Source organism: Pteropus medius, unplaced genomic scaffold, assembly GCF_902729225.1.
Source record: "Pteropus medius unplaced genomic scaffold, Ma_sr-lr_union100, whole genome shotgun sequence".
NCBI classification, from domain to species: Eukaryota; Metazoa; Chordata; class Mammalia; order Chiroptera; family Pteropodidae; genus Pteropus; species Pteropus medius.
The window spans coordinates 3,627,180-3,639,073 of NW_024354502.1; the positions used below are offsets into that span (position 1 = coordinate 3,627,180).

Sequence of the window (11,894 nt, forward strand, 5' to 3'; positions counted from 1 at the left end):
TATCATCCGTAACTTTGGAGACGCGTGCCTTGCCATTCTGCACCAGTCAGGATTGCTGCTGACTGCAAGCTGCAGAAAACCTGACTAACAGGTTAGGGTTGTTTTTTTTTCTTTCCCCCATGTAATGGGAAGTCTAAAGTGGACCAGTGCAGAGCTAAGGTTCCTTCTCACATTTCTTTTTTTTTAGGCGAGGCAACCCTTGGTCGACCTCACAGATTGCAAGGATCTTGTCAGTTTACAATCCCTTTTTTTTTATTTGTTATGCCTACAGCACTTGGTCTTCCTAGGTGGTCTCCCTTCCAAGTATTAATCAGGCCCGACCCTGTTTAGCTTCCGAAATCAGACGGAATCGGGCTTGTTCAGGGTGGCATGGCCGTAGACCCTTCACACTTCTTGACACCTTATAATTGGCCTTGGCTTCAGGCCTCATGTGCAGGGATGGCTGCTGTACCTCCAAGCATCACATCTACATTCCAAGAAGAAATCAGGGGATAGAATAAAGGGAAAAAGCTGTGACGCTCCTTTTGTCAGGAAAACCAGAGTGTTTCAAAAGCCTCAGCCAGCAGACTTAATACCTGTCATTGACCAACACTGTCACACGGCCACCCCAGTCTCGCCTCTGTCCACATATCTGTTCCTGCCTTTGTAGCTGGAGGTAAAATGATGGTGGGTAAACTGTCCTGGGCCTGGCTTAAGGTTTTATGTGGGAGGGAATAAGACTTTTTAGGTAGCTGAACTCCTATAGATCGAATTGGGTCAAGAGAGTTCCAGTTTGGGGGTTATTACTGTTACTGCAATCCCGTTTCTACCATCGGTCACTAGGACTTGAGGGCTCAGTATGCAAGGATGAACAAATAAGGCACAATGACAAGTACATATTGATTCTAGCACCAAATAAAACACTTCCGGATCATAGGCAAGGTGTGAACAAAGCACACTGGGGCTTGGCATAGGAGAGGGAGCCCCCTGCTGTTGGGGAGGACCAACATGAGCAGAGAGTCATGCACTTCTAATGCTTATTTTAAAAAATGGACATCGGTGCAAATTTACTTACACGTAGTGGCCACGGCTGGTGCCTCTGCATGCCCGGATCCTAACTGCCATGACTCCAGCTTTGCTTCTTGAATGCTACAGGAAGAAAAGGGCCACTTGAGTATTTCCTGAGAGCCCCAAATGGACTCTTAAAGCCGTAAGTGGATCTGGGGAAGGAACTCAGGAAAGCCATAAAAATGATTCACCACACTCTGAATTTTGTTGTTTTATTAAAAATCAGTTGGCTTACAGTTAGCAAGCCCTTTCATTAAATCATCATAAACATCACAAATACAGGTACAGGCGGAAAATTGTATAGGTCTTTAGGGAGAAAATAGTCTACATCTAATACATAATAATGTAGTAGCTATTATGTTGGGAATAAGGAAAGAAGATGGTTTTAAAACCAAACAGAACTTCCTAGTAATTAGCTATGGCACCTATTTTTTTGATCTGTAAACGGGGACTCGTCATACCCGCAATGTGGAAAGCATTACTGTTATTCACCAGCATCTGGTTCTCTACTTCTGAGCACATGGGGGATGGTAGTTCCTGCTCCCTTGAAGTTGGGCATGTCCACATGACTTGTTTTGGCCAATAAAATGTGAGCGAAAGAGTCTTGTGTTACCTCCAAGTGGAAGCATTTAATAGTGAGTGTTGGAGTTTCACTGCTTTGGTTTTCCTGCCCCAGCAATTGTGAAATTAGTGTTGATATGGAGGGTCCATATGCCAAAAGCAGCCTAACATCCCATCTTTCTACTCCACTATTCTTTGTGGTGTCTTCCATAGTCAAGATTGCCTCATGATTCAAGGTAACTGATGGAGCCCCAGCCATCACATCCACAATTCAGGTGGGACGAAAGAGGAAGAGGAAGAGGCACAAAGGCTCTGTCAGCTGAGTGAACTCCCTTTAGGGAGATGTCCGCCAAGCCCTACCGCGGAGCTATGCTCACAGAGCCCCAGCTACTCCCAAGAGGAAGAGAATGAAAGACGTGCTCTCGGCACTCAGCACGTGGCTGCCCCTGGTTTGGCTGGGCTTCCCTGCCCAACAAGGAAGGTGAGAATGGGTATCTGGAATGCAGCCAGCGGGTTCTAGATGATCAACTGCCTTCTATCCTGCCTGCTCCTTCATATAGCTAATTTCCAAATCTAAGGTCTTTGTCTGATTTATAAAGAGCTCGGAGGCTGTTTTCTGCATTGGGATGGGGGAGATTCTCATTCCAAGAAGTGACAAAAGGAGAAAAGAATCAAAAAGAACCAGGCAGCATGAATGAGAGATGCCTATTACATTTTTGTACCATCAAATGCAGTGGTTCATATTAAAAAGAAAAAAAAAGAGAGAGAGAGAGGGACTCAAACGTGCATCCACGGGGTTGTGTAAAACACAGTTGAAATGTTCTAGGGGTTGTGACTGAACCCCTAAGGGATGGATGAGCTTTTAAAAATCATTCCTGCATTTCTGACTGGGGGCAGCCCCACCCACCTTAAACCAGTCATCAGCCCCTTAGAAAGGAGAGAGAGGAGGGGCCTGAGAGAGGGGCCTGGGTTTGGATCTGAGATCTGTTACGAATGAGTGAGGGGTCTTGGAAATCCCTGGAGCTGTTTCCTTGTCTACAAAATGGGACGGTTGGGAGAATTAGTGAGAAAATGTATGTATCACTTCATAATCTATCACAGCACTCAGAAGACATCGGTTATTTCTTAAATAGCAAATGACCATTAATTTAGATGTTATGATATATGATAAGATCCAAACCCAGGCCCCTCTCTCAGGCCCCTCCTCTCTCTCCTTTCTAAGGGGCTGATGACTGGTTTAAGGTGGGTGGGGCTGCCCCCAGTCAGAAATGCAGGAATGATTTTTAAAAATCAAACAGTAAAGTAGGCACTTTATGAATATTCTTCTATCTCTATCTACAGAAAGGACCACCGGCCACCACCACACATGCCCACACACAGACAATCCTATAAGATGGATGTCATCTACATTGTACTTATCAGAAAGACGAGATTCAGAGTTGTTGAGTAACTTCATCAAGGTTACACAGCCAGTAAGTGTCTCTGGCCAAGTTTTACTACCATTATGTTAAGTCTTTCCCCTAGTACAATGATTCAGAGAAAAACAGAGTTGCTGTTTTCTCAAATTGCCCTTTATAAACTACGGAGAGCAGAGACACCTGTTCTCTATTGATTTGGAAAAATTACTGCCGTGTTAAGGAAAGCTGAATTTAAGAGGATTATCTGGAGGCTCCTGAGGCAGAGACGTGGGAGGAAATGGCAGTGCCCTTGTACCTCCAGCTCCAAATGCACCTCGTCCAGCTCCGAACACACCTCGTCCATCCCCTGTGCTTGTGAGGGTTTTATTGAGTCAGAGGCATGGAATGGATCCTTCTTTTTTTCCTGAGACATTGTCGCTTGAGAGTCTGAACGAAGGATGGAAACAGCTTGTTCCAGAGAGAAAAGCGTCTATGGAGCTTCCTTCGGTCACATACCATAATCATCCCACCAACTTTCAAAGCTCTACTGAAATGACTTCCAAATTGGCCTGAATTGCAAAGCCCGGGTGATAATACTCAGTGTGGTAGACAGAATCATGCCTCCTCGACAAAAAGCCCACGTTCTAATCCCCAGAACCTGGGAATATGTTACTTTAAAAAAAGCAAAAGGGTCTTTGTGGATGTGATTAAGTTAAGGACCTTGAGAAAGGGAGATTATCCTAGATTATCTGGATAAATCCAGTGTGATCACGTGGGTCCTTAAAAGCAAGAGTTTTTCCTGCTATAGTCAGAGAGAGACTGCAGAAGACAGGCACAGAGATAGTTAATGGTAGAGGTGAAGGTGGAGAACAGAGCCAAGGAGTGCAGGCAGCCTCTAGAAGCTGGAAAAGGCAAGGAAACAGATTCTCCCCTGGAGGCTGCAGGAAGCATGGCAGTTCTGTAGACACCTTGATTTCTAGCTCAGCGAGATCTTCTGATCTACAGAACTGTATGGTAAATTTGTATTGTCTTAATCCACTTCTGATCTACAGAACTGTATGGTAAATTTGTATTGTCTTAATCCACAGAGTTCATTGTAATCTGTTACAGTATCAGATTACCCTTGGAAATATTACTGGTTGAAAACTTTCTTGGTGCATGTGCCAGGACATTTCTAAAACATAGGTCTGATGCACTTTCCTCACTTCCTATACCTACTTAGACTCCGCATCCTGTTGATTCTATCAGAAATGACAGAAATGATGCTCGTGCTACTCACTACTATCCTTTGAGGACTGGCCTCATGCCAGGCACATGCTAGACACTTTACACACCTTTTCTCCAATCTTCACAATTCTTGCCAAGTAGATAATAATTCCTTCTTAGCAGGCGAGAAAATTGAGACTGTGAGAGGGTTAAGTGACCTGCCCAGATAGAAATGGTGCAGCCAGATTCAAACTTCCCTGTCTTCTCTGGCAGGCATCTCGGGTGCCAATGGTGGGGGGCTGCAGAGGAGCGGGGAACCTCATCAACGTTTAAGAATCTGGCTCTTCCTCTCCATCTGTGACACGAGTTCTCATCTCCCACCAGGGTTTAGCTGTTGCTTCCTAAGATGTCCCCCTGCCTCTGGATCTTGTCCCTGTCATCCCATCATGCACTGTAGGCAGAGCCATTTCTCCAACACACAACTTCTCTGCTTAAATCTTCCCAGGGGTCCCCACTTTCTGCTGCATAAAGACCAACCTTCTTAGCATGGCATTCGAAGCCCTTCACATTCTGGCTCTGGGTTCAATCCATCCTTTCAAACACTCTATGTTATAAAGCCATCAACATGTTACCTTTGCACAAGAATATGCCATGGACTTTTCATCACCATGTATACGAACCTCTCCATATGACAGACAATGAAAGTATAGATCAGAGATGTGAAGTTAGCTGGCTTGGGTCACACAGCTTGTATGAAGCAGTCAATATTAGACCCTGAATTCCCTATTAGACCACCCTGTAGCCTTAAAGTGATAATCTCCTTACCTTCCACTTCTCTCTTCTGCCACCATTACTAAGTGAAAACAACCATCCTTTCTGTAGGGTGGACTACAGTACCTCTGATCTGTTCTCCATGTGGAATGAAAGTCTAATCATACCTCTCCACTGCTTAAAAGTCCTTTGTTATCCATTGCTCTTAAAAAATTAAGGATGTGGTCCTTACTTGACTTTCCAGACCCATCTCAGGACCCTCTGCCTCTCGCTTGATACCTACCCTCTTTCAGACCCCTCCATGTGCCTCCCTCCCTCCCACCTCAGGGCCTTTGCACATGCCATCCTCTCTATCTGGAGTGCTCTTCTTCCTCTCCATCTCTCTTCCTCATCGTTCATCTCCCTTCAGCCATTCCCCCAGGAAGCCTTCCTGACTGCCAGACAAGGTGTGGACCCTTCGTAATATTCTTCCTGATTTCACTACTTTGCCCTTGTTCAATCCTTCAGTCTATAATTATCTATCTGAGTGATTATTTGATTAATGTCTTTTCTGTGTCAAACTCTGTCTCATGAGAGCAGAGATTTTACTTTATCTGATTGTGTACTCTTGTGTCTCTTGTGTCTCCAGTGTTAATCACAGCAACTGGAATGAGGAGGAGGCTCAGTAATTATCTGTTGACTAGATAAACACCATCTGGCCTTGGCTCTGGAGTCAGTCCTGTAATTGCCATTTACAAAAAAAGGTACCAAAAAGAAAGGTTTCAACTAACAGAGACAGAGAACTGGGTTTCCTATCCTGTGGGTTGTTTGGTGGTGGTGCTGGTGCTGGTATTAATTTTGTTTTGCTGAGTTTGCGGAAAAGGATTCAACTGTAAAACACATAAACAAATCTTAAATCTGAAACAGATTTAAGCTGTAAAGAAAACTTCGACTTGCCAAATGAATAAATTTAATCTTATTTAAGAACACAAATAGGGACTCATGACAACTTCTTGGGAAATGAGTTTTTTAATTGTTTTATTTTTAAAGTGTAATATCTTTAGGGCCAGGGTTGCAAAGTAGGCCTAGGATTTATTGTTTTTGTTTGTTTTTTTCCATGCAGGATGGGCCATAAGCAATAATCTATGTATGGAACACCAGATATTGCTGACTCCAAAATCATCATTGCTTATCTCTTCTCACATATTTCTTACAACACTATCTTATCTGAAAATGTTTTGAATACTTTTGCTCAAAGCCAAGTTGATGAGCTCTATTTCACTTCAAAGGATTTTCAATTTTCAGCTTGATTTTATTGTGAATTTAAACAAGGTGCATTGTTTTATCAAGATTTGACTTTATTTTACTGTCCAGAATCCAGTAGGAAGTATAATACCTTACTTCTGAATCTGTCCCAAAATAATGCTATTCTTTTCCTTTTCAACACCACAGATGTACGATGTGCTTTTTCTTAAACCTCATGCATAAAACATATGCCTTACCTGGTGCTCTTCTTGAAAGCCCCATAATTTGGAGGTAAAATGAGATCTTGAGGAACTACTAGAATGCAAAATCCATGGCAACAGGGGCTATATTTGTCTTATCTCTGTTGCATCCCCACTGCCCAGCACATAGGAGACGCCCAATAAATATTTTTAAATAAACACGTTTAAATTTATATTTATTTATTAAACTTTTTACATTAAAAATAATACATTTTTATTTTAGAAGTTTTAGGAGAAACAGAAAAATAAGAAGAAAAAAGAAGATACTGCTATTTAAAGATGACCACTACTAACATTTTTGCGTATTCCTCCAGACAGTTTATTTATGCATGTATATATATTTTCTTTTTACATCGTGCTATACATACAGTTCTCCAACCTATTTTTTTTTTTTTTAATTTACTCCATGTGTATATTCCATACCAAGTATTTCTGACTACGTCATTACCGGTGGCTGTTTTGTTCCACGGTAAGAATGAACCATGGTTTATACAACTAATTCCACTAGGAAACATCATCGATTTCATAAACGCTTTATTTTTCAGCACTTTAGGAAAATAAGGCTTTGGGAGTGAGCATCTCGGGCCATAATTCCGTGAACAACAACACTAAGCCTAAAATCACACAGGAGACACTTCAATCTTTCTAATTCAGGAACATTCTGGAATGACTTCTGTGTGGAAGCAAACAGCCTTCATTTTAGAAGAGTAACATTTTGCCAGGCTACCTAAAAAAAAAACCAAAAAAACAAAAAAACAAAAAAAACAAAAAACAAAAAAAACAGAAGCCATAGTGCTTCCGGTTTCAAGAGGGGAACCCAATCCAGCCTCCTCAATACCACCAAATGTCTCCTCCCAACAGAAAGAAGAAAAGGTTGCCATACTGATGTGTGTGTGAGGCCAAACACTCCAACTCCATTGTCTCCTTGTTTTAACTGAGAACGCCAGCTCCTTACTCCTTTCGATGGGGGAGGGGAAGACAGATCCAGACTGTGTTACTTTGAAGTTCCAAGGTTTACTTTAAAGAAAAACCGGCCCCAGGATACAAGTGCACAGGATACTGTTTCTAGGACTGCCTTTGAAATAAATTAGTGCCTGGGAGTTGTGACAGAACCTACCACGTGCGGTGGTGCCAGGGATGGGCGTGCGTGTCACGGCCTGTGGGAACACCGTCTTTGGTGGGGCCTGTGTTTCTGGCTGAAGAAAATGCCTACTGGCACATGGAGCCCCACCCCCGTCCCCTATGCACGTACACAGAATTATATTTTATATTTATAAAACTCCCCCTTGGAAATTGCCACAGAGCAGAAATCAAATGGATTTCTCCAGGACTCACCACGACTACTGATCACAAGCTCCGCAAGTGTTGACTTTAATGGAAAACCAGGAACGCCTCGTCTCTCAATGAGAATTTCAACCATGAACTGTTTTAGGTGATTTATCTGATGTTTTCTCCAAGCCCATTTTGCAGCCTGAAGAAGTGAATGAATTTTGTAAACTGTAAGGGTTAAATGAGGTTAAGGTGTATGGGTCAGGTTAAAATCCTGCTAAGATGTGTTCAGCTGATTGCCTGCAAAATTTTTATTTAAAAGGAAGCATTTCCAATAAAATCTCAGATCCAGAATTAAATTTCTCAGAAAAAATACCAATCACATAAAATAAAAAAGAAACCATCATTCACCTAAGTCGATCAGAGGTCACCATTGATTACTCTGAGACAAAGGAGTCGTTATTTCGTGCTGCCCGTGAGCGAAAACATGACTTAAAGCTTGTAAGTGTGACAGAGGTGGCGGGGCTTGGGGTAGGGAGGGACCACTCCTCTACCATCTTCTCCGAGAAAAGCTAATCCACCTTTAGACACAGGGACTGGTTCTGGGCCCTTTGGCTGCATCCCCGTAGCGCCCGGCGCGTGCCTGCAGAGGGCACACGCATGTGTTTCCAGAGGAGGAAGAAGAGGGGATTAGTAGAAGGGGCCCGGGTGCTCCACTGTCCTCTACGAGCCCACAACAATCCTTCGGCTGATGGCTCCTGGCAAGGTGTAGATGAAGAGGACCAGGAAGACGATGAGGATGATCAGAATGAAAGCGATGATGATGTACTTCTTGTAATTTTTCCAGATGAGATGGTACAGGCACTTGAAAGGACTCACGAACCAGGAGAAGGAGGTGTCTGGGCGGCTGAGAGAAAAGCGAGGGAAAGTCAGGGAAGGGGGCCATGATGTCCACACGTAGGATTCTCTAGACTACAGGATATATTTCTGACTCCCACTTTCTAGAAGCCCACAAGAAGAGGCCCGAGAACAGGAGAAAACCATGTTGCCTTAGAGTAGGAACAATCTAACACTTGGGGCAATAATGATCCCTCATCATTTACAGGTTGGTCTGGAGGAGGGCGAGAGTCTAGTTAGAACCCAGACAGAGGACTGAGTGCCCTCCATCCGTCCAGCCCCGACCAATTCAAGCCCTGCCTCTTCCATGAAGCCCACCCTGACCACCCCAGCCCACCATGGTCCACATCGTTCTGAATTCTGGTCTCACTTATCACTTGACTTAGCCCCTTTATGAATCTAACATGTTTGTCTTCTACACCCCCATAACTATTTTATGAGTCTGTGTGTTCTTCCTAAACAGATCGAAAGCTTCTGGAAGGCAGAGCCCGTGTCTTATATTTCTTTTGTGTTCTTTAAAGTGTTTTTTCAGTAGGTACACACTGCCAGAGCGCAATAAATAATTTTGAATTAATCAATAAGTAAGCATCCTCTGTGTTCCTAACACTATGATAGATAGAGAAAGAACCACTCATCTCGAGACACTTGGGGTGTCGAGGGGAATAGCACAAATACAATTTGAAACAACGTTTTGTATACATATTTCATATCTATGTGTATTTACTTTTTAGTTCATATGTAACCATGGATTAAATTGAATAAGGTAATCCTTTCTTCTAGTAATTTTAAAGTATTTACTTTAAAGTAATAATTTATAAAGGGGTAACATTTTCATCATATTATGATAATGGAAAAAAAGGTAGACATAATTAAATATTCAATTATGGGACGGCAACCAATTCAATTATGGGCACCAAGTCTATGGACTATTCTACAGCCATTAAAAAAAATCCGAACTATGACAACTATGGAAACAAAGCAAAACTTTTCAGCAAAGGATAAATAAAACATGAAGATGATTATGTATGCGTGATTGGAGAACAAGTAGAAAAAAATCATGTGAAATTCACATAAAAATGAGAGAAAAAATACATGACATTATTCTGGAAATGCTTATGTGGAGTATTACCGAGAAGCACCCTCTCCATTTGCCAAACGCTCTGGATTGTCTTTTTTAGACTATTTTGTAATGATAGAAATAAGGAGCTATATGGATTGGTGGCACCTATTGGCTGCCTCCTGGCTTCTCGGTGCTCCCACAGGGATCCCCTGGAGAAACGCCCCCATTTTTGATTTGGGGATGGTGAAAGCCTGTCCCATTTCTGAGGCTCCCACTCACGACTCCACTCACTTGGGCTTGGCCAGAGGCTCCGGTTCCTTTCGAGCTTTTCCGACAGGATTTTTCTCGGCTTCTTCTGCAGTGACCAGGTGGAACTCGGCTTCGACCTTGCCCTGCACAAAGACACAAGTTTCTGGTTCTTTTCAAGTCCCGCTGGGGCGTCACCAACCTTCTAGAAAAAGTGTTATTATGTGGGAGATTGTCCAGGAAGTATTCTGACTATCCTGCTGTTTTATTTTAAGAGATATCGCTGTCTTTTTGGTCCTGGGAGAAGCCCTTTTTTATGATGAATTGTAATTCTTCCAGATGAGATGGTACAGATGTTCCCGTTGAGGTTTGTGAAAGCAAGAGAGTCACGCATGTACACAGACACGCGTGTGCTCAGTCACACGTCCTGTTTCGCATGTAATCATTAAATATCTGAAGAAATAATATTAATTATAGAAACTCGTAGGAATTAGAAAGGGGACTTATTGAGTGGCAGAACTCTTTGAAATCTACTTTTTTCTTCGCTGTCAATGGTTCTCAAGAGGAAACAGGTAGGTGTGTCCCAACATTCGCTAAATGGCTTTTCTGTCATCCTTCATTGTTTCTGTTGTCCCTACTAACTGTTTTACAATTCTCCTGTTATTCTAGCACTTCTTCTCTCTTGTTTTCCCTCAATAAGAAACGGCCTCTCTGGTTTGAAAATTGTGAGTCATGCGCCGCTTCAGAGAATTGTCCCAAAGGTATTGGCAATGACATAAGTCTTGGGTTATCAAAGAATGAGGCGGGACCTTGCAAAGGTAATAGTCATTCTTTCTTGTTCATTCATTCATTTGCTACTTTCTGGGGATCCCCTGTACACCAGGCACTGTTTCAGGCGCTGGGGACTTAATGATTAGGAAGGTTAGGGTCCTTGATCTCTTTGAGTTTCTGTTCTTGGTGAAGGGAAGTTTCTTCTGCCTCCTCTGGTTTTGCGGATTGAATTCTAGGTAGTCGGAGGGACACAGAACTGGTAGAAGAAAGGAGCATCATTGAAGTATTTTAGCGCCTACAATTGTTTTAAAGCTTTCTTTCTTAAACACCTGTGTCCAGGGCATTACCTGACTTCTGAGACATAGTTGTTGTCCTACCCCAGCAAAAAAAAAACAAACAACTAAGTTTCTGGTGAACCAATGGTCTTATGTTAACTTACCTAGTCACCCTGAAAAAGCCAGGACTTCTTAACAAGCAGGTTTGGTTGCTGGCAGCCATGAAAATGTAATCATGGGAGAAATTAGAGAGAGGTAGAGTATTTGGAGTGTGGTTGAAGCTGGAGAAGAGAGGCATTGGCATGGCTGCCTGAATTAGTAAAGAAGAGCAGTGGGCTTTTTTTTTACAAGTCAAGTCATGAGTTCAAACCTAGATGGTTTCATCGTTCTTATTGATGGGCGGCAATCAGAATACACACAATGTCCTGTCAAAATACTAAATACACACACACACACACACACACCGCACACAGAGTCTGTCATTCCTATTGGAAAATATTGGCCCCGTAAACAATAAACTTACATATATGGGCACTCAGAAAATGTTTGAAAATCAGGAAAGAAAAAAATATAAGGTTTCTCTCCATTCTAGTTACTCTTCTACACATCTATCAACAGTAGAGTAATGGTGCTGTAACTCTAACTGGAATTGCCATGCTTTGCTGAACACCCACTTTGTCCCAGTTCATTTGTTCATTCATTTGTTTGTTCTATCTATCTATCTATCTATCTATCTATCTATCTATCTATCTATCTATCTATCTATCTATCTATCTAATCTATCATCTTTCATAGCAACAAACAAGGTAGGTTCTCTTTTTACTGATGGAGAAATGAAGCCATAGAAGTCAAATAACTTTCCCAAGGTCACCCAGGCAATAAGCTGACCAATAGGAATTTGAAACAAGGT

At 42.4% G+C, this 11,894-nt stretch overlaps 1 protein-coding gene and 1 pseudogene across 1 annotated transcript in view; both read right to left on the reverse strand.

The window, feature by feature from the left end:
• Positions 1 to 262: 262 nt before the first annotated feature.
• LOC120595765 (uncharacterized) lies at positions 263 to 381 on the reverse strand (annotated as a pseudogene).
• An 8,071-nt stretch (positions 382 to 8,452) lies between these two features.
• Positions 8,453 to 11,894, reverse strand: part of FER1L6 (fer-1 like family member 6) — a 98,632-nt gene continuing 95,190 nt past the window's right edge. Inside the window, exons 38-39 of the mRNA XM_039853752.1 lie at positions 9,984 to 10,084; positions 8,453 to 8,642 (exon numbers count right to left, since the gene is read on the reverse strand). Coding sequence (XP_039709686.1) covers positions 8,459 to 8,642; positions 9,984 to 10,084 — 285 coding nt within the window. The 3' untranslated portion in view covers positions 8,453 to 8,458. The remainder of the gene's footprint in view (positions 8,643 to 9,983; positions 10,085 to 11,894) is intronic.